General features: G+C 46.8%; 2 protein-coding genes across 2 annotated transcripts; both read right to left on the bottom strand.

Annotated features, from left to right (window-relative positions):
• Nucleotides 1-2,446: 2,446 nt before the first annotated feature.
• LOC142921856 (cyclin-J-like) lies at nt 2,447-6,023 on the bottom strand. Its single transcript, XM_076063191.1, has 5 exons — nt 5,828-6,023; nt 4,616-4,703; nt 3,891-4,101; nt 3,657-3,769; nt 2,447-2,677 (listed from the first exon to the last, which is right to left on the bottom strand). Exons 1-5 carry the CDS (start codon nt 5,839-5,841, stop codon nt 2,447-2,449), a joined length of 657 nt encoding a protein of 218 aa, XP_075919306.1. The 5' UTR covers nt 5,842-6,023.
• A 1,621-nt stretch (nt 6,024-7,644) lies between these two features.
• Nucleotides 7,645-11,946, bottom strand: LOC142921855 (E3 ubiquitin-protein ligase Mdm2-like). The gene is made up of 5 exons (XM_076063190.1): nt 11,845-11,946; nt 11,075-11,149; nt 10,143-10,276; nt 9,695-9,811; nt 7,645-7,651 (listed from the first exon to the last, which is right to left on the bottom strand). Exons 1-5 carry the CDS (start codon nt 11,944-11,946, stop codon nt 7,645-7,647), a joined length of 435 nt encoding a protein of 144 aa, XP_075919305.1.
• Nucleotides 11,947-23,421: the final 11,475 nt, after the last annotated feature.

Below are 23,421 nucleotides of genomic sequence, written 5' to 3'. Positions count from 1 at the left end.
ATAACATAAGTGGAAACAACCCTGGGGCAAAATCTGAAAACCATACTCTCCAATCTCTAAAAATTAAGAGTGTGCAACTTAATGTTGTTATGTTTAAATAACGGTTGCTAAGCACAGGCCCAAAATACTAAGAAGCCAGCAACAGCACCAGAGGAATGTCTAATCGTTTAGCGTTCATCTGCTTATTTAATTCAGCAAGGTGATGAGAAACCTCAACCATAAGGGCCCATCTACCAATGAGTCACAAGGCACCATGGGTAATGCTGGAGCGCCTCACCGAGTCTCAGGGCATCCGTGATGGACTAGGACGTGAAATTCGCACGCACAGGAATCCACATATCAGCTTCATTTAGTCGTAATGGATATTGCTTAAAATATTTGCCATCTGTTGCACAATGGCATACTCTTTTCGATTTGAAGCTTTCGTGACTGCAAGGATTAATCGTCTTTGGTTCTTTCGGTAAAGTCACCACGTAGAATGAGAATAAAATAATAAAATAACACAATAAAATTCTCACGACGTTTCGGCCACAACGCAAACAGGTCTGTACCATTCACCTGAAGACGGCCGCTTGCGTTGTGGCCGAAACGTCGTGAGAATTTTATTATTTTATTTTATTACTTTCTCACTCTACGTGGCGGTGACTTTACCGAAAGAACCAAAGAAAATGGCATACTCGTTGTTTTTAGTAGTCTCTCGTCATGCCAACTTGACAACAGTATTTGTCCTCTGGAGATACTGGCCTCCACTGTGTGAATGTTGAATCGACACGACTACCTCGGTCCCACCGACATCGCTCATTTGACCTGGGAGACAACTTTCACTTTGACTAACAGTTAATCTTAAAGCAGTGATGGTTTGGGCAGCAGTGATGGTTCGGGCAGCGACGCATAACCTGTATTCAATTTTCCTTGGGTAAATTCGGCTTTAACGGGTAACCGGTATTGGTTTGTAAACAAAAATTGTGGAGAGAAAAGAGCACGTTGCTGCCTCGTGAGCCACAACTCAGCCTTAATAGGTCTCTTAAACGGTCACTTAGGAGAGCTTTGTGTTGTTTTGTCGTGCAAATCACCAAATCAGCTGCTCCACGCATGGCAGGATCATCTCCCAGGCAAGGCCAGTGAAGTGTTGCATGTACAGAGTCCACGCAGAGGGCAGCTTCACTTCTATACGGGCCAATACTATGCTTGCAGCCGCCACCACGGATGGACGGAAACTCAGGAATACGTGGTCTGCATACACACAAACAAAGACAAAAACCCTCCGTTTAGCCTTAACAGACTGTTGGGGCAAGTGCTGCTAGCGAGTAGCAGCACCTATGAAGGTCGGCACTGTGGCACACGAGGGGGTGGGTGGCCAGCACCACGCCCGGCCGCCTTTGTCTCCCCAGTGCTGGCGATGTTTACACACCGCAATGAGTTACTCATTTGAGGCCGAGTCGACCTAGGGGAGGCCCAGGACCGGTTCAGATAATCGTCACCGGTGATAGCCATGAGCGGGCGAGGGACCAGGGTGTCCAGGGTCGTAGCTGCAGCGTAGCGCTAACCGCTACGCCACCTCTACCCTGCACACAGGAATGACAGGCAGGCACACACACAGACGCTTAAACGCACAAGCACCCAGTGAATGAGGAACGTTGGGCCAACGGCACCCTGAACATTTGAACAAACATTCCGACTAAAATTTTGATTTAAAGCTTTTGTGACTGCAGTAATTCATATTCTTACCTCTTTCGGTAAAGTCACGTTGAAGTGAAACAATAAAATAATAAAATATATATAAAACAATAAAAATTCTCACGACGTTTCGACCATAACACAAACGGTCATCATCAGGTGTGAAAAGCAACGGCAAGAAACATTTGAAAGAAATGTCGGTTCGCATTAAATTGTTTATTTTATTAACGGTATTTGTGTGTGTTTATTTATTTATTTATACAAACGTTAGCACTACGGGCAGCGATTTGGCAGTTTGTTTAGAAGGACGAGTCCATCTATGTTCTGAAAAGAGGAGGGGGGAGACGAAACATTAATGTATGTTGTCTGAAAGCCACCGTAAGCGTGAACAATCAATTAAGACCTGTTCACGCTTACGGTGGCTTTCAGACAGCATACATTAATTTTTCGTCTCCCCCCTCCTCTTTTCAGAACATAGATGGACTCGTCCTTCTAAATAAACTGCCAAATCGCTGCGCGTGGCGCTGACGTTTTTTTAAATAAACACCCCGTTTTAAAATAAATAAATTAATGCAAACCGACACACCTGATGACGACCGTTTGTGTTATGGTCGAAACGGCGTGAGAATTTTTATTGTTTATATATATTTAATTATTTTATTGTTTCCCTTCAACGTGACTTTACCGAAAGAGCTAAGAATATCAACATTCCGACGTTGGAAAAAAATATATTCGGTGACGTTTCAGGCACTGCCCCTTCTGTCGCCGGTCACCTTAGCGCTGCAAGGCCGGTGCCTACGAAGCGCTCCTCTACAGCTCTGCGAGCACCTTGCAGGGCGAGCTGAAGGAAGTGGGCCGTGTACTTGATGGTGTACGCGTGCCGGTAGGACGAGCCTCCAGCCGGGGCGTCCTCATGCCGCGACAGCCACAGGAAGTAGTCCACGAAGTGCGCCGCTGTGGGCGTGCACAGGTTCCAGTCGAGTGTACACAGCAGCAGGAACTGTGCAGGGGGGAGGCAGACGGGAGAGTGGGCTGGCACGGCACAGCTGCCACCACTCCGTGAAGCATTCAGTCCGCCACGCTGTTGCGTGTTGCCTGGAGGGTTTATTTGGTGCGTGGCTCGCAAAACAGTTCAAATGTCTGGTCAAGGAGTCAACTCGGCCCTTCGTCTGCACGGGTAAATGCAATGACCATCATATTAAATTTCGATTTAAAGCTTTCGTGACTGCAAGGATTCATCTTCTTTGGTTCTTTCGGTAAAGTCACCACGTAGAATGAGAATAAAATAATACATTGATAAAATAACAATAATATTCTCATTATTGTGTTATTTATTTTATCAAGTTATTATTTTATTCTCATTCTACGTGACTTTACCGAAAGAACCAAAGAAGACCATCATATTCTTTTGGGTCTTTCGGTAAAGCCACGTAGATTGAAAAATTAACAAAAAATATCACGACGTTTCGATCGCAACGCAAGCAAATCGTCACGGGGTGATTGTTTTACGGAGAGACTGAGCCCCACCATAGGAAGGGAGAATTTCCTGCACCACTCCACGTTCATTCGTCAGGTCTGCTGTGGTAATGTTATTCTGCAGCTTTTGCCTTCCTGTTATCTAGTAAGAAGACACGCTTCTATATTCAAATTCGGGCTGTACATTCAAATTGTTTACAGAATAATTAGTTGGCATGAAACAGAGATGATGTGTTCATACTCTTTGGGTCTTTGACGTTTCGATCGCAACACAAGCAATCACCTGAGGACAACTGCTTGTGGTGCCATCGAAACGTCGTGATTTTTTAAAATTATTTTTCCATCTACGTGACTTTACCGACAGACCCACAGAGTAATATTGTAAAGTAACAAGACGAAACAATTGGTTTCTTGAATCAAATCGTGACCTTCAATCATGACAATGCACCGAACGGTTCTGGGGTGAAACATTGCATGCCGAATTAATAGGGGCATGCAGCTACCTCCGTCTGCTGCAATTCCTCCTTGGACAGACTTAGCCCTTGCTTGGTCATCACCTCCAGCCGGTTCACCCAGTCCAGTCGCGGTACCTGCTCATCCATCTCCTCGAACTTGGCTGCGCAGGGTGTCAGGGACACGCATGCCGACGGTGAGCAAGCGACCAAGCGTACGAGCGAGAGATGAGCGAGTGATCGGGTGATCGGGTGGGTGGGTGGGCACGTGAGCGATTGACCGACCTGCTATAATGAGGTAGCAGATTGAGCAGGTGTAGAGGCAGAGGACGGTGATGTCGTGGCGGTCCATGAACACGTCTAACATCGCGATGGCCAGGTGGTGCGTGGCCACACCCAGCTGCAGCTGCTCGCTCAGAGTTGCCAGGAGGTCGACGAAGTGGCGACGGAGGTGCAGCTTGGGCGAGCGTGCGCAAAACCGAGGCAGCGACAGCTCCTGCGAGGGGGAAAAAACAGAGGACACGGGGTTGGGAGAGCAGTTGGGACGCTGTAGAGTTGGGTCAAGAGGTCAAGAGGTGTTTTGAAACGATAATAGATTATTCTGGGGGTCTAAGGAGGCGACGTGCCCGGTTACGGTCGGCCACAGCAGTTAATTTTCGCTGTCACGCAAACCAAGAGTGACAAAAGCCACGGGCCAAATTGTCTCCCTGTTCAAGCGAGTGAAAGATGGCGAAGAACTCATTCGGTAGTCCTCAGCCTATGATGAAAAAAAACCATAAGGTGTGGAGATCCGTACCTCCAAAGCACAGCCATTTTTATTCTTCCACAAGGTACCGTATCGCTCGTGTTATAGTCCCCGGAGAGATAGGGGGCCGGGTCGACCCGCTGGCCAGGATTGAACTTGCAACTTTCCCACTGCGAGTCGAGCACTCAAACGTACAAGCCGTGTAAATCAGTCCGTGGGATTTGCGTCTGCGTGTAGGAGGCCTATTAATGAGAGAGGCGGATACCTTCTCTCGAAGGACGCGGTAGACGTCGTCTGCCAACTCGCCTTGCCACCACTCGCTTCTGTCCATGTCTTGGTTAGTCGCTCGCGCCCTGTGCTCAGGAGTTTATTACTTGGTCAGGCACGTGCTGGGTACACACAAGTGTTCACGTGTGGAGTTTATTACTTGGACAGGCACGTGCTGGGTTCACACAAGTGGAGTTTATTACTCGGACAGGCACGTGCTGGGTACACACAAGTGTTAACGAGTGGAGTTTATTACTCGGACAGGCACGTGCTGGGTTCACACAAGTGTTCACGAGTGGAGTTTATTACTTGGACAGGCACGTGATGGGTGCACACAAGTGTTCACGAGTGGAGTTTATTACTCGGACAGGCATGTGCTGGGTACACACACAAGTGTTCACGTGTGGAGTTTATTACTCGGGCAGGCACGTGCTGGGTACACACAAGTGTTCACGTGTGGAGTTTATTACTCGGGCAGGCACGTGCTGGGTACACACAAGTGGAGTTTATTACTTGGGCAGGCACGTGCTGGGTACACACAAGTGTTCACAAGTGGAGTTTATTACTCGGGCAGGCACGTGCTGGGTACACACAAGTGGAGTTTATTACTCGGACAGGCACGTGCTGGGTGCACACAAGTGGTCACGTGACAGATTTGACGTCACAGCTCACTTGCCGTGCAAAAAATAAATACATTATTGAGCCCCCCCCCCCCTAAAAAAATTATACAAAAGTGTATTTTCATAATTTGTGCATGGTGTACAGTCTGGAAAGTACCCACATGGCAAATTTCCAGTTTGTTGCATGTGGAGAAGTACAGACAACACACACAATCACAACTTTGCCTTTCATATATATGGAGATTACCACAGGTTACGCCACGGGCACTTCGTGCTCAACAGAGCATTAAGAATAAAGGCAGAATTTTCACAACACTTGGAAAAGAAACTACATTTGCAATTTTTTGCAAAAAAAAAATGAACACATTTTCCCATGTGTAAAAAATAAATGCAATTTGTTATTGACACGTGTGCAAACTTCATAATGCATTTGCTTGAGCAACACCGATTGCATTATTGACGAAATCTTAAAAGTGCTCATGCTAAACCGGCTTCCAAACGTCTCAAGCTCACACCCTACCCCCCGCTATGCATGTGGAATAATGTAAAAAATGTGTCCCGTTATGATGAAAAACAAAACAAAGTCTTACCAAACACTGTCCATTATTACACGGCGGGAAGGGAAATCGTTCAAGTAACAAACCGTGATTGTTTAAACGCCTCAATATGTCACGATATAGTCTAAATACAGCAAGTCTCAAGTCTTTCACGGTAACTACGGACGGAGCGGGCAGCACGCAGCCACGTGGGAGTCGTCACGTGACGCAGCCGCCGACTCCCAGGACTCTCCACGCTCCCGGAAGTGCTGCTGAGCGCCGGAAGCCGGAGGTGACGCGTCATCCGTGAGCCAGAGACTCCTGATTGGATGAGGTGTGGGCGTGGCCGCACCCGTGGGGGAGGCGACGGCCAGGGGATAAAGGGGGGGGGGGGGAAAGACCCACACAGACCCATAGAGACCCACAGAGACCCATACTCACAGAGACCCATACTCATAGAGACCCACACAGACCCATAGAGACTCATAGAGACCCACAGAGACCCACAGAGACCCACACAGACTCACAGACTCATAGAGACCCATACTCACAGAGACCCACAGAGACTCATAGAGACCCATACTCATAGAGACCCACACAGACTCACAGAGATCCACACAGACCCACAGAGACACCCACAGAGACTCATAGAAACCCACAGAGACACCCACAGAGACTCATAGAGACCCACAGAGACACCCACAGAGACTCATAGAGACCCACAGACACCCAAAGAGACTCATAGAGACCCACATAGACTCACAGAGACCCACAGACACCCACACTCACATAGACCCACAGACCCATACTCATAGAGACCCACACAGACCCACAGAGACACCCACAGAGACCCATACTCATAGAGACCCACACAGACACCCACAGAGACCCATACTCATAGAGACCCACATAGACCCACAGAGACCCATAGAGACCCACACACACTCACAGAGACCCATACTCATAGAGACCCACACATACTCACAGAGACCCACATAGACTCACAGAGACCCACACTCATAGAGACCCACACAGGCCCACAGAGACCCATACTCATAGAGACCCACACAGACCCACAGAGACCCATACCCACAGAGACCCACAGAGACCCATACTCATAGAGACCCACAGAGACCCACAGAGACCCATAGAGACCCACACAGATACCCAGAGAGACCCACACTAACAGAGACCTAAGTAAAACTAAACTAAGTGTATTGCCACCAGGGTGTAAGGGAGCCCCCCACTGAGCTGCTGTGCCAATCTTGATCCACGCGAGCGGCCTGCCCTGCACCAAGTGAAAGCAGCTCCGTCAGGTCGCTCGTCGAGTGGGAACGGCGTTAGAGCGGCCAGGAGAATAATCCTCGCACTCTTAAGACGCACCACTCGGATCGCTAGGGATGGGTTAGCGCGTCTCCCACGTGCGTGTGAATATTCACAGAGGGTGGACGTGGATGTAAGATAATTTTGTCGTGACGGTGGTCGCAGCTGCTGCGAGCTGCTAAGAGACACTTGCCCCTACAGTCTGTTAGATGCCACACAGGGGGCCTTCACTGGAGGGGTTTGCTTTGCCGCACCAACGCTCCCCACACACACAGTGCACACACGGTGAACTCGTAAAGTGATGCCAGGAAACGATGAGGTAAAATGTGCAAAAGTTTAATATATTAAACGGCAATAAACGCATTCAAGAGTGCGAGTGAGGTAAAAAAATAGAATTTCTACATTGAGGTAAACATTTTTTTATATTCTGAGGTAAAAGCAAATCTTTTTTACATTGAGGTAAAAAAATAACATTCTGAGGTTAATTTTTTTATAAACATTCTGAGGTAGACAAAAAAATATTTTGAACATTACGAGGAACATTTTTTTTACATTCTGAGGTAAAAACATGAACATTAAATTGTCCTTAAGGAGACATAAATTAACAAACGCTCTCTGTGTATCTATCTGTCTCTCTCTCTCTCTCTGTGTATCTGTGTCTATGTGTGTCTGTGTGTCTGTGTGTATCTGTGTCTGTGTATCTGTCTCTCTGTGTGTCTCTGTGTGTGTATCTTATCTCAGTCAGTCGACCCGTGGCACCTGGGTCTGCCCCGTGACCTCCTGCCAGCGGTCGTTCGACACTTCACGTGGCCTCAAGGGGCACATGTCCTGGCACAAGCGTCGTGGTGACGCGAATGGCAGTTGTTGTTATTGTTGTGCATGTCTGTGTGTGTGTGTGTCTGTGTGTGTATGTCTGTGTATTTTGTACCATCGGACACTCCACCCCCACAACTCCCAATCGGTGATGGGGCAGTTGTGGAGAGAGTGGAGAGTTTCCCATACCTGGAAAGTGTGCTTATGATTGGCTCCAGTTTAACAGCAGAGGTCTCACTCCGAATCAGTCGAGCGGCAATATCTTTTCATCGGTTGCGTCACGCTGTGTGGAAGCTACCTGGTCTGTCGCTCCGCACTAAGCTTCAGGTCCTCTCGGCCACGGTCATTCCCTCCCTTCTCTACGCTTGCGAAACGTGGACCCCCCTAATGGAACATCTTCGCCGGTTAGAAACATTTAGGCTGGCCTGCCTACGATCCATCCTGGGTTTAACCAGACTGGATTGTGTGAGGAGCTCACAAATCCTTGAAAGATCTGGGCAAGGTCCCATCGGTGAGCTCCTCCAGCGGGCAAGGCTGCGATGGCTGGGTCATGTAGCCCGCATGCCCTGCCACCGCATGCCGAAACAGCTTTTGTTCGGCCGGATTGAGGGGGCTAAGCGGGTGCGGCACGGGTTAGAGAAGAGATGGAGTGATGTGGTACAGGAGGACGTGGAGCTGAGTGGACTTGCCGATGACTGGTACCAGCGGTGTCAAGATCGGCCTCTGTGGAGGAGGCTCGTGAAGGATGCTACTGGGCAGTTGGAGGTAGTCGCACTCCAACAACAATGGAGGGCGGAGGAGCGATGCTCAGAACGAGCGGAGCGCCGGGTGGCTAAAGCACAGCAGGTTGGCACAGTAGGGGGCACAGGTGGTGCATCAGCCAGTCATCTCAGTCAGTTGACCCGTGGCACCTGGGTCTGCCCTGTGACCTGCCAGCGGACGTTCTGCACTTCACGTTGCCTCAGGGTACACATAGCCTGGCACAAGCGTCGTGGTGACGTCACCGCCACTTAGTGGCGAATGGCGGTTGTTGTTGTGTCTGTGTGTGTGTCTGTGTGTGTCTGTGTGTGTGTCGTGTCAGGACAGGAACGTGTGCACCACAGAGTGGATCTCCGTGCGGCAGAGTGGGCAGGCCATGCCACGCCGCTGCAGCTCCAAGGCGCAGCAGCGGCACGTGGCAAGGTGACCGCTGTCGCCGTGAACTAACGTGCAGCTACGCGGCTCACTCCGGCACACCACGCACTCACCCACGACAACACCACCAGCACCACCCACACCACCAGCACCACCCACACCACCAGCACCACCCACACCACCAACCACACCAACAACACCAACACTACCACCCACACCAACACCACCACCCACACCACCACCATCACCCACACCAACACCACCACCCACACCACCGCCACCACCACTGCCACCACCACCCACACCAACACCACCACCCACACCAACACCACCAACCACACCAACACCACCACCACCCACACCACCACCATCACAACCACCACCCACACCACCGCCACCACCACCCACACCACTACCACCACCACAACCACCCACACCACCACCCACACCACCACCACACCAACAGCACCACCACCGGTTGGAGCGCAAGATGGAGAGGAAGTGGTGGAGGTGGTGGTGACGTTGACACCGGCTGAAGGGAAAGAAAAAGAAGAGAGTGAGTGAGTGAATGTGTGAGTGTGTGAGTGAGTGTGTGACTGTATATGGGTAGCGGTAGTGTAGTAGTAGTTAGTGCTACGTCGCGCTATGAACCCGGGGAGGGAATGAGAAGGAGGGAGGGAGTGAGGAGGAGGGAGGGGAACTTCACCTCGCCTGCTGTCGGCCGTCACTATGGAGAATGACTTCACAAACAGCGCTGCCACCGAGTGTCTGGAAGAGAGAGACAGGGAGATCCAGGCTGGGTTTGGATGCAGGCTCTATCTCCCGCCCCTCTCTCTCTCTCTCCACCCCTCTCTCTCTTGTGCTTGTTTATTTTTATTTCACTTTTTTTATTATAATTTTTCTATCTACGTGACTTTAGTGAAAGAACCAAAGAATATTCACCCACTCAATCACTCGCCCACTCACTAAACAGCTCACCCATCCACTCAATAATTCACTCCCCCACTAGCCTTCCCACTCACTCACTAAATAACTCATCCGCTCACCCACACTCACTCACCCACCCACTCTCTCTCCACCCTCTTTGTATCTCCCTCACCTGGGATCTCTGAGTGAGAATCCCTCCACACCAAACACCTCCCCCAGGGGGTCCCCGCCACACCTCACCAGGTACGGCCTCTCTACATCGTAAAGTTGTCTCCGCTTGATGTATTGTCCCACGTAGTGGTGCGCCTACATGGGACGCACACACACACACACATGCACACACACACGCATGCATGCACACACACGAGTGGGTGACTGAGTGGGTGAGTAGGTGGGTGGGTGAGTGAGTGGGTGGGTGAGTGAGTGGATGAGTTAGTGAGTGGGTGGTTGAGTGATTGAGTGGGTGAGTGGGTGGGTAGGTGAGTGAGTGGGTGGTTGAGTGATTGAGTGGGTGAGTGGGTGGGTAGGTGAGTGAGTAGGTCAGTGAGTGGGTGTGTGGATCAGTGAGAGAATCAGTGAGTGGGTGGGTGGATCAGTGATTTAGTGGCATGGGCGGAAGAGATGGACTAGTCAGTGAGTGGATGGGTTAGAGGGTGAGTGGATGGGTTAGAGGGTGAGTAGAGTGAGTGGTTGGGTGAGTGAGTGGATGAGTGAGTGGTTGGATGAGTGAGTGTTAGTGTGTGGGTAAATGGAGTGGGTGAGTGGTTGGGTGAGTGGGTGGCTGAGTGAGTAGGTCAGTGAATGAGTGGGTGGACGAGTGGTTGGGTGAGTGGGTGGGTGAGTGTAACGTCTGTACTATGTTGAACTTCTTTCGCACCGCACGTAGCCATGTGTGATAATCCTGCAAATCCAAATTATACAGCAGGTGTCAGGGTCGCGATGGAATCCACGACCTCCTGTACACCAGGCGAGGTAGTCAACATCTCCTAGCCACCCTGATAATGATGATGGTGGGACCCACGACCTCCTGTTCACCAGGCGAGGTAGTCAACATCTCCTAGCCACGCAGATGATGATGGTGTTGGTGGTCGTGATGGGACCCACCTGCTCCCACGTGAATGTGTCGCCCTCGACACCGACCGACTGCAGCAGACGAAGCATCGCAGGCACCGGCTTCAGCTGCATCCCAGCGGACAGAGGCATCACGGAGCCACATGTCATCACTCACACAGACACAAAGGTCCCCCGTGTAGCCACGGCAGGCTATAGGGGCAAGTGCTGTTAGCGAAGAGAAGCACCTATCAAGGCTGCCGGCACTGTGGCACATGAGGGGGTGGGTGGCCAGCACCACGCCGAACCGCCTTTGTCTCCCCAGTGGCTTTGTTTACTACGACACACCGCTACACCAGCTACTCTTTTGAGTCAACCTAGGGGAGGCCCAGGACCGATTGTAGTGTATAGTAGTGTATATTACATTGTAGTGTATAGTAGTGCATAGTGTATAGTAGCGTATAGTACTGTAGTTTATAGTAGTGTAGGGTATAGTGAGTGTATAGTAGTGTAGTGTATAGTAATGTAGTGCATAGTAGTGTAGTGTATAGTAATTGTAGTGTATATTTGTGTATAGTGTACAGTGTATAGTTGTGTAGTGTATAGTAATGTAGTGTATAGTTGTGTATAGTATAGTGTACAGTGTATAGCGTACAGTGTATAGTATAGTGTACAGTGTATAGTATAGTGTACAGTGTAGTGTGCAGTGTATAGTGTACAGTGTATAGTATAGCGTAGTGTATAGTATAGCGTACAGTGTATAGTAGTGTACAGTGTATAGTAGTACACAGAGCACCGGTGAGCCCCCCCTAAAAGCGACTCACCAGAATGTTCCTGTGAGCTCCAGCAGCGGCCAGAGACAACCTGGAGTCACCGGCACTCATCACGGCAGTGGCCAGAGACAACCTGGAGTCACCGGCACTCATCACGGCAGCTGTGGAGACAGCAGGAAGACAGCGACACTCATCACGGCAGCTGTGAGACAGCAGGAAGACAGCGACACTCGTCACGGCAGCTGTGGAGACAGCAGGAAGACAGCGACACTCGTCACGGCAGCTGTAGAGACAGCAAGAAGACAGCGACAATCATCACGGCAGCTGTGGAGATAGCAGGAAGACAGCGACACTCGTCACGGCAGCTGTGGAGACAGCAGGAAGACAGCGACACTCGTCACAACAGCTGTGGAGACAGCAGGAAGACAGCGACACTCGTCACCGCAGCTGTAGAGACAGCAGGAAGACAGCGACAATCATCACGGCAGCTGTGGAGACAGCAGGAAGACAGCGACACTCGTCACGGCAGCTTTGAGACAGCAGGAAGACAGCGACACTCGTCACGGCAGCTGTGGAGACAGCAGGAAGACAGCGACACTCGTCACGGCAGCTGTGAGACAGCAGGAAGACAGCGACACTCGTCACGGCAGCTGTGAGACAGCAGGAAGACAGCGACACTCGTCACTGTGTGTGTACACTATGTGTGTACATTGTGTGTGTAAACTGTGTGTACACTGTGTGTGTGTCTACACTGTGTATGTGTACACTGTGTGTGTGTACATTGTGTGTGTGTACACTGTGTATACACTGTGTGTGTACAGTGTGTGAACACTGTGTATGTACAGTGTGTGTACACTGTGTGTGTGTACACTGTGTGTACACTGTATGTGTACATTGTGTGTGTACACTGTGTGTGTACACTGTGTGTGTACACTGTGTGTACATTGTGTGTACATTGTGTGTGTAAACTGTGTGTGTGTACACTGTGTGTGTACACACACACAGTGTACACACACTGTGTGTGTGTACATTGTGTGTGTGTACACTGTGTATACACTGTGTGTGTGTAGTGTATGTACACTGTGTGTGTGTATACTGTGTGTGTACACTGTTTGTGTCCGCATTGAACCGAACCCCCGGCAAGGCCATCTACTTATTGACGAGAGAAAATTCACACGAAATGTCCTTTTCAATGAAGTCTTCCAGATGTAAATTGATACAAGCTTTTAATGAAGAAATAAAATAATTTAATTCAAAACACAACATGATTCAAAGATGTTTCATTTTAAAACTTCAAAACGGAGCACCGGTACTTGCGTGAATGCGTCCTTCGTGTGCCGGAAATGTTGTGACTTTCCTGGCCTGAAGGCCGTCAATGTGTTGGACCCTTATTGGTGCACAGCGTCTCAACAACAGCAGTGGGGTTTGCTTCAACCGATAGGTACGAACATCCAGATAATTCGTGTTGTAGAGAATGTACCTCCTCCTATACGTGTAACTTTCAAGTGGTATGCCTTGTAACTGATGAATGATCCGAGCGTGCTCCCTATTTCAAAGACAATGAGTTGCTCCAGAGGCAGACGCTTCGTGAAACACAAAAGTACCCTTTGACCTGTATCACAAGAACAACGGGTCTCACCTGAGTTCTCTGTACAGGTTACTTCCAAAACACACACACACACTTTGTCCTAACATCACTTATTCAATGTTTGACCCTCAAATAAAATGATACATGTACAAGCACAATCAGACAAGTATTCATTCTAAATCATTGACGGGCATATTAACAACATCGAATTACTGCAGCGAAATTGACTGCATCACGTTACATCGTATTAACAAGAAGCTATTTTACAAATACGCACCGTCTGCTTAACAGTGTATGTACAACGTACTATTGTTGCGTCATTCAAAACGAGTAGGCCGTTGCATGCTGGCGTCTGGGTCAAAATGTAGCAAATTTAAAACATTACGCTACAAATAATAGATCACGGCGTTTCGATGGCAACACAAGCAATCGTCATCAGGTGGGACAAGCACAGCAGCAATAAGTAGAAACTGCTGGAGTAGGCGCCTACTACTTCAGCAGTTTCTCTTGCTGTGGTTGTCCCACCTGATGACGATTGTTCGTGTTGCGATCTAAACGCCGTGATCTGTTATGTTTCTACCCACGTGGTCACTTTACCAAAATAACTCAAGAGTGTGGATTCCTGCAGTCACGAAAGCTTCGAATCAAGATTGCCTACCAACTACACAACTGAGATGACGCATCAATCATCGCCCCCTACTGACAGGCTCTTGTCCACATGCAGGCTGGTGCAGGGCCACCACCTTGTGCCACACAGGGGCAGCTGCTACTTGGGGATGCTCTTCGAGTGTTTCAGACGAGGTACGACATAAAACTCCGAGTTGTCGAGGCGATAAGGCAAGCACCGTGTAAATGCAATTATGATAACATAGTGAATGCTTGGGGGCTTATTGTCTATCGCTCCTGGTTAAAGATCTACCCAACCCACAAGTCTACAAAGACTGGCCGCTCTTACTCTGCAGGTTGAACCAAGCAACTGAGTGTCCAACTTCACGTTACTGTCATTAAAGGCCTGTGACAGAGGTGCATCTATTGGAGCGACATCATCTCAAGCTTACACATCTATCGGGTCTCCACTTGACTTTGTATTGTCTCGGAGGAAGTCCACCCACACCTCCACTTCCACAAACTGCTGAGAGTTGCCTCGCTCTGCCTCAGTCAGAATTCTCCTCCTGCTTTACGTTGCCTCCATCGATGTGAAGGTCCCATTTTGGAGTTGAATCTTCATCTTCACATTTTACCTTCACTTCTTCCCTCTTCACCATCACTTCTTCACATTTCACCTCGATACCTTTAAAAGTGTCCAAGCTGGGATTTTCTTCCGGTTCGTGTTTCATGAGGGATGGGCTCATTGCGGCACTTTGACTTTCACAAGCTGATTTCAGACTGCACTCCTTGTGGATCTTCTGATGCTTCTGTGTTCTCTGGTGTGTTTAAAGAGCAGATGACTGTGAAAATGCCTTCCCACACACACTGCACTTGAAGGGGTTCTCTCCCGTGTGTGTACTCTGGTGTGTTTTAAGAGCAGATGACTGTGAAAATGTCTTCCCACACACACTGCACCTGAAGGGTTTCTCTCCCGTGTGTGTTCTCTGGTGTGTTTTAAGAGCAAATGACTGTACAAATGCCTTCCCACATACAGTGCACTTGAAGGGTTTCTCTCCCGTGTGGGTTCTCTGGTGTGTTTTAAGAGCAGATGAATCTGAAAATGTCTTCCGACACACAGTGCACTTGAAGGGTTTCTCTCCCGTGTGTGTTCTCTGGTGTTTTTTAAGAGCAGATGCCTGTGCAAATGCCTTCCCACACACAGTGCACTTGAAGGGTTTCTCTCTCGTGTGTGTTCTCTGGTGTTTTTTAAGAGCAGATGACTGTGCAAATGCCTTCCCACACACAGTGCACTTGAAGGGTTTCTCTCCTGTGTGTTCTCTGGTGTGTTTTAAGAGCAGATGAATCTGAAAATGCCTTTCCACACACACTGCACTTGAAGGGTTTCTCTCCTGTGTGTGTTCTCTGGTGTGTTTTAAGAGCAAATGAATCTGAAAATGTCTTCCCACACACACTGCACTTGAAGGGTTTCTCTCCTGTGTGTGTTCTCTGGTGTTTTTTAAGAGTAGATAAATGTGAAAATGCCTTCCCACACACACTGCACTTGAAGGGTTTCTCTCCCGTGTGTTCTCTGGTGTGTTTTAAGAGCAAATGAATCTGCAAATGTCTTCCCACACACACTGCACTTGAAGGGTTTCTCTCCTGTGTGTGTTCTCTGGTGTTTTTTAAGAGTAGATAAATCTGAAAATGTCTTCCCACACACACTGCACTTGAAGGGTTTCTCTCCTGTGTGTGTTCTCTGGTGTTTTTTAAGAGTAGATAAATGTGAAAATGCCTTCCCACACACACTGCACTTGAAGGGTTTCTCTCCCGTGTGTGTTCTCTGGTGTGTTACAAGATTACATGACTGTGCAAATGCCATCCCGCACATCATGCACCTGAAGGGTTTCTCTCCCGTGTGTGTTCTCTGGTGGTTCTGAAGAACTGATGGCCATGCAAATGCCTTGTTACACACAGTACATTTGAAGGGTTTCTCTCCTGTGTGACTTCTCTGGTGCCGTGTCAGATTTCCAGTCCGGTCCGTGCTGTATGCACGCTGGTCGCATTGTTGACTTGTCGTACCGAGCTGCGCTGAATGCCTTTGCTCCATCAGACCAATTCTGCAGAGGAAGCGTCAGCTGCAGACAGAAAAAAAGAATATCCACACCATCTACACGTCAGACACAGAGGAATGCACACGTGACTTACACGTCTATACTTATTAATATATTCATGATGTAGTGAAAAAGTTTCCCAAATTCATCAGATTTGATGAACGTGCAAACGCCTTCACGCACACACTGCACCTGAAGGGTTTCTCTCCACGGGCTGTTATGGCACACAGTGAGAGGGAAAATATCATTAATATGCCTGGAAGCCTTCATATCTTCAAGATGAATGTTAACTCAAAACTCTAAGCACACAAATTTGGCTGTCTGACTACAAAATGAATATTTATGAAAGCTAAATTCAGCTGACATAGCAAAGGGTGTTGAAAACAATACTATTTGTGTTGTGCAGAAATGCATAAATTAACGTTCAATCGCAACTCAGCTGTGAGTCCAGGCTCATATGTCCTTGAATGCTGGGATGAACAGTTCCGACTTCAGCTGAATGTGTGTGCTGTGTTCACCTCCTGTTTCCATTCGTATAAAGTTCCAGAGGAAAACTAAAATAAACTATTGTTTTGATATAACCTCGTGTTCAACAGAGTTAATAGACTTTACTGCAAACACAAACTTGACACTGTCACACACTGCCATGAGTAAACAAGTGGCGGTGTGACCAGAACCATGCCTGGCTACCTTCATCTGCTCAGCATTAATTCTTCCTCACTCCACCAAGTAATGAATCGAGGATCAATCCGCATAGCCGAGGCTATCCGTGTCTCTTGTCTCTCTCTCCCCGTGGTGAAGGTGTTCCCCTCCACACATTCAGAGTCAACAGCGACACGCGCTTAGCGTCTTTGACCGATAGATACATAGACGCACGTATTGTTGGTTCTTTCAGTAAAGTCACGTAGATAGAAAATAAAAATAACAGATTAAATTCAACAAGATAAAGACCACTTGTGTTGCGATCGAAACCTCGTGGGTTTTTTGCTTTATTTTCAATTTTTTATTTTTCATTTAATTTATAATCTGTTATTTTTATTTTATTTTCTATCTACGTGACTTTACCGAAAGAACCAAGAATATTAATTCCTGCAGTCACCAAAGTTTTAAGTCAAAACATTCACACACGTTGACAAAGCCTCACCTGGTGTTGTTGTGGGCAGGTCGCTTCTGATAACAAGAGCGATATAGCAGCTCAAGCGGGCTTGGCCTGCTAACAAAAGAAAATAAAAACTGCGTGAATATTTACAATAAAACAAAGTTACAAAGTGGCGAGCCGGGTGAAGACAAATTAAACTTAAGCGAGATAATTAAAGTAAACGCAATCAGGCGAGGGCAGGAGGCAAGGCCCCGCGTGGCTAGGCCCCGCGTTGTAAAGTTCCAACCTGGACGTCGATTCCCATGCTCGCTGCTACTCAACTGACATCCCTACGAGAGAGAGCGAGGCTCTACCTTGGTAAACAACAACAACAACCACCACCACCACAACCACCACCACAACGATGAGAATTTCTCACCTCGGATTTCAGTGCAAGCGCGGATGGCAGCCTCCTGTTACCTAGCGACGTCACGCGGCAGCATGTAACATGACGTCACTTCCGGGGTAAGAGACACGCCCCTCCCACAATGAGCGGCTCTGTAATTGAATAAATTATGTTAATGAGCCCAGCCCATATGTCGAGGGAAGGGGCGTGGCTGCTGAACCCGTCGCAATACACTCTCGACGGCTTTTAACGGATACATTATGTTAATGAACCGCAAGTCACTGGGCGTAGCTTCGCCCAAATAAGGATTGCCACTGGATTGATATCGGCAGTGACCCAAGCAGAGGCGACGTCACGCTGGACTACCGCCGAACACGTTACACACACACGGTACACACACACACGGTACACACACACGCACAGTACACACACACACACAGCACACACACACAGTACACACACACGGTACACACACACGCACGGCACGCCCACACTCCTTCAGTCACGTGACTAAGGTTGACGCGCCGAACCGTCTCCCGAGGTGACCTCTTGGCTCTCTCGTCTCTCCTCGACACGTAGATTCATTTCTTGCTCTTGCCTAGAAACGTCATTGTCTGTCTGTCTCTGTGGACGCAACTTGCGAGGAATTGTACTCACAAACTGTGGGGTTTACGTTTCAAATAAAGTGCCCAGATACCACGCGATAAGCCCCGTGGTGAGCCAGTGCTATTCCTATTTCGAATCAGTCAACTTGAAAGTAGTTAAATTAACAATTTATTACTAATCTCCATATATATCAAAGGCAAAGTTGTGAATGTGTGCGTCTGTTCAAAATGTTTAGCGTACTTCCCGACACGCACCAAGCTTGAAATTTGCCATGTGGGTAATTTCCAGACTGTACACTGTGCAAACATTATAAAAATAGACTTTTGTATATTTTTTTGGGGGGGCACGCAATAATGTATAAGCATGAAAACACCACAATACATAGGACTTACTTTGATTAGAATCTTGGAATTGATTGTGTACATGTTGAAATTGTTAAATGACCATTTTGAGCACACTGCTGTTTTAATAAATGTTCATGATTCTGAGAATATAAGTGTAATTCTGAGCATCATGATGACCATATTGGAATTGTCATCATGAATGGGGGTGCAATGATTTTTATAACAATAGGAATGCCGTTTTGAGCATGACTTGATATTTCGGACTCATTTATGACAATAGATTGATGATTTTGTTTTGCTCATCAATCAGGATACTGTTAATGATGCGCATGCCCATAAATTGTTGAAATTACTAGAAATGCAAGTTGTGTACACTCTCCAACCCCATTCCTCTACCTACCCATTCCCTTGACGGGCTCCGTGCCCACTTAAACCCCATGACGATGGCGGTGATGATTCCACCTCTCGCTGTAACAATCAAAGCACCTCCAACTTCTGAATGCAAAGGTGCTGGTTGGTGCAACGCCAAAACACATCGTCAACGCCGCTCCCAAGCCCGCCCTACGTTAGTTACATCGCTAGAATCAACAAAATAAAAAAGTTCCACAGAGGAAACTAAAATGACATTACGCAGCAATCCCCAAAGTTGCACGCGGTAGGCTACACGACTCGGAGAACAACGTCAGACTTCAAGACTTGCATCGCCATCATCATCATTCTTCCTCTCCACAAGTCATCGCACGTCAATATTCAACAAGCTGCACACACGTGCAAGTCACCTCTCGACCCGCCACCTGCACAGTTAACGCGATCAGACCCGGGGGGCAAATTAAAATTGTCTTTGGTGACGTGTTGCAATCGGTGTAATTTTAATGATGTACGTACAGCAACTGCTGTACGTACATCGAATTATATAATTGACAACGGGGTCCGCTTTTGCGATATCTGCGTGCGGTCTTTTAATAATATAGATACGTAGTCAGTTCATTAGTATGGGGTTCCTCTATAAGGAATTGTAAAATGTATTACTTAATAATACGCTTCCAGGGCGCACTTAGCTTGTAGCAGTCAGAACAGTTAAAATGACTGTACATGTGTAGGTATGAAATAAAATAAATTTAATTTAAATAAAATACATTTTAGTTATTAAAACATTTAATTTAACGTAGGTATAAAATAAATGTAATTATTAAAAAATTAAATTAAACGTATGTATAAAATACATTTAAATAAATTTAATTTATAAAAAATTTCAATTTAATTTAACGTATGTATGAAATAAAATTTAATTTATTACAATTTAAATTAAATTTAACGTGAGTATAAAATACATTTTAATTAAATTATAAAAACTCATTCATTTACAAAAAAATACGTAGGTATAAAATAAGTTTCAATTAACTTAATAAAAATTATAAAATTGAAATTTAACGTAGGTATGAAGTAAATTAAATAATAAATAAATTCTATTTTCTACCTCCGTGACTTCACCGAAAGAAGCAAAGAGTGTGGACCCACGTGACATCAAGGCTGTCCTAGTCTAGGCAAGGCCTCAGGGTGTACCGGGCCTTTCACAACAGCAGCAGAAACAACGGTTCTCTTGAGAAAATGCTTTAAAAAAAAGTCAACGTAGCTTACCTTGACACTCGCGAACTTTAATGATTAAAATAATTAAAACAAAACTAAACACTCACACGCACATGGGCGCGCGGCGTTCAGCGTGCAGGGCATTAAAAATGGTAGCGTCCTCCCGCGATCTGATTGGTCGCCCCGTGCCAAAGTGGGGAGGGGGGAGGGCCAGCGATCCGATTGGTCGAGAGGCAAACCTGGGCGCGTCTCCGGCGATGGTGCGCAGCGATTGGTCAACGGTTGTCCTATGCTAATTTTGGTATGCTAATTAGTTTTAATCTGTATGCTAATGCAGTATATTTATCCATACTCATTAAGATTAATGTTCATCCTAAATTAGTTAAAAATTTGTGCTCGTTTAGTTAACATTATATGATAGTATCGTTATATTTTTTATACTATAACAGCAGTGCATACTGGCTGTGGTGGTACCTGCTATGAAAACAGCAGTGCATACTGTGACGATGGGGGCGGGGGGGGGGGGTCAAAAATCCTCTAAAATCACGTGACGTCATTTAAGGTCGGCCCCTTACCTGAAGCAGTCCCGAGCGTCACTTAGGTGGACTCAGCCATAATTAAGGAGGTGGTGAGGTGGGTGGGGCTGCTAACATCAGAATTTGAGAGACGAGCGGCCAGCCGTGGTTCTGTCCACACCAGCCCCTGGTGTTGTTCCATCGCGACCCTCACCGGTGCTCGCTAACAGCGCACGCCCAGTGGGAGTCGATGAGTCCGTGGGTTTCTGTGCGAGTCCGTGGGTCCACGTGTGGGTCTGTGGATGCGTCAGTCTACATTGGGGAGCCTTTGTCTTTGCAGTTTGGGGACTAGTACAGCACTAGTGTGTAGTAGTGTATAGTGTAGTGTGTAGTGTGGTGTATAATAGTGTAGTGTATAGTAGTGTATAGTGTAGTGTATATTGTAGTGTATAGTGTAGTGTATAGTAGTGTGTAGTGCATATTGTAGTGTATATTGTAGTGTATAAGTGTAGTGTATAGTAGTGTATTGTATAGAAGTGTATAGTGTAGTGTATATTAGTGTATAGTGTAGTGTATAGTGTAGTGTATAAGTGTATAGTGTAGTGTATAGTACTGTATAGTACTGTATAGTAGTGTATAGTGTAGTGTATAGTAGTGTAGTGTATAGTGTAGTGTATAATAGTGTATTGTATAGTAGTGTATAATAGTGTAGTGTATAGTAGTGTATAAGTGTATAGTGTAGTGTATAGTACTGTAGTGTAAAGTGTAGTGTATAATAGTGTTTATTGTAGTGTATAGTGTAGTTTATAGTGTAGTGTATAATAGTGTATAGTGTAGTGTATAGTAGTGTGTAGTGCATATTGTAGTGTATATTGTAGTGTATAAGTGTAGTGTATAGTAGTGTATTGTATAGAAGTGTATAGTGTAGTGTATATTAGTGTATAGTGTAGTGTATAGTGTAGTGTATAAGTGTATAGTGTAGTGTATAGTACTGTATAGTACTGTATAGTAGTGTATAGTGTAGTGTATAGTAGTGTAGTGTATAGTGTAGTGTATAATAGTGTATTGTATAGTAGTGTATAATAGTGTAGTGTATAGTAGTGTATAAGTGTATAGTGTAGTGTATAGTACTGTAGTGTAAAGTGTAGTGTATAATAGTGTTTATTGTAGTGTATAGTGTAGTTTATAGTGTAGTGTATAATAGTGTATAGTGTAGTGTATAGTGTAGTGTATAGTGTAGTGTATAGTTTAGTATACTAGTTATCACGTGACTAGTGTAGCTAGCCAGGTGGTGACCACATTCGTGCATGCATCTCCACTCGTCCGTGTTTCCAAGTAAGCGCTCGTGTGTGTATGTGCACCCGCGTGTTTGTTCGTGTCTGTATGTACGCACACTGTTGCACATGGTTCGCTCGTGTGGGTGTGTAGTGGAACGCACTGCTCGTGAAAACATTGCCTCGTTACACGGTAAATGATGCGGCACAACACGAGGGAACTGCAGGGATGAGGCTCTCCGCTCTTGGTGCCGTGAATTAAAACAGCGCCAGGGTGGAGCGTCCCGTCCCTACAGCTCGTAGCTGTGACGGAGCGAGAGTGATCAGCGGACAGCCACCATGGTCGCCAGGTAAGGGGCGACTTCACCCGGAACTCGCCTCCACACGTGTTCCCCATGAACATTGTCGCAATAAACGTACGATCAGGAATCTTTAAAATATCTGACCTTTGTTGTTCCGCAAGAATATTAACGCTCAAACTCGTATCGAACTCTTCATGAATTCACTTGGTCAAACAGTTAAGGTACTCGGCAAAGCATTTCACCACCCGGTATGCAACAGTTAAACAATCTACTCCAAATCAACACCGAAATGTCAAATCATCATCCACCATTGACTTCCACATCGATGGAAGCCATTTGCCATGACGTCCAAGCCATTAAACACCGGAACAACGAACGTGGCATTCAAGTACATCTTGAAACCCATTATCTGAAGTAGTTTGTATTAAACAATAACTAAATAATAGAAACACGTTTACAATATTGAGCGAAGTTATAGTCACGGACTTTTTCCAACTTTAGCTCAACAGGACCAGAAAAAGTTCAGATATGTGGTTCATAATAAATGAATCAATGATTGAAATCATCAACTGGCTAAACACTTTTCGATTTCAACATCACATAATGAAAGAAGAACATTTTAAATATAAGCGCACAACTTTATCTATCTGTGATGAGCGCTGCACTTTCCGTTGTTTTCATGCAGGGGGCGCTGCAAACCGACGCACCCCCTGCATGGACGACGGAGGCGCAGGGACAGACGTTCGATTACGTTGGAATCGATCTGCAGACGGCGGTCTTCTCGCACGGCCAGCAGCTCCGTGTCGCCTTATCTCGATCCCGCAAAGCCAAACAGGTGAAAGTCCGCATCGGACCGAACCCCCGGCAAGGCCATCTACTTAACGACGAGAGAAAATTCACACGAAATGTCCTTTTCAATGAAGTCTTCCAGATGTAAATTGATACAAGCTTTTAATGAAGAAATACAAATTCTCTAATTCAAAACATAACACAATTCAAAGATGTTTCATTTTAAAACTTCAAAACGGAGCATGGGGTACTTGCGTGAATGCGTCCTTCGTGTGCAAATGTTGTGACTTTCCTGGCCTGAAGGCCGTCAATGTGTTGGACCCTTATTGGTGCACAGTGTCTCAACAACAGCAGTGAGGTTTGCTTCAACCGATGGTTACGAACATCCAGACATCAATCAGCAAGGAGCATTTCTAGTCCCAGTTAGACAAAATCTACGT

The sequence above is a fragment of the Petromyzon marinus genome, unplaced genomic scaffold (genome assembly GCF_048934315.1).
Source record: "Petromyzon marinus isolate PM22_M1 ecotype Great Lakes invasive population unplaced genomic scaffold, UKy_Petmar_22M1.pri1.0 PM_G_Scaffold_9, whole genome shotgun sequence".
NCBI classification, from domain to species: Eukaryota; Metazoa; Chordata; class Hyperoartia; order Petromyzontiformes; family Petromyzontidae; genus Petromyzon; species Petromyzon marinus.
The sequence above is the reverse complement of the archived record's forward strand: the minus strand, read 5'-3'. Positions and strand labels throughout refer to the sequence as shown.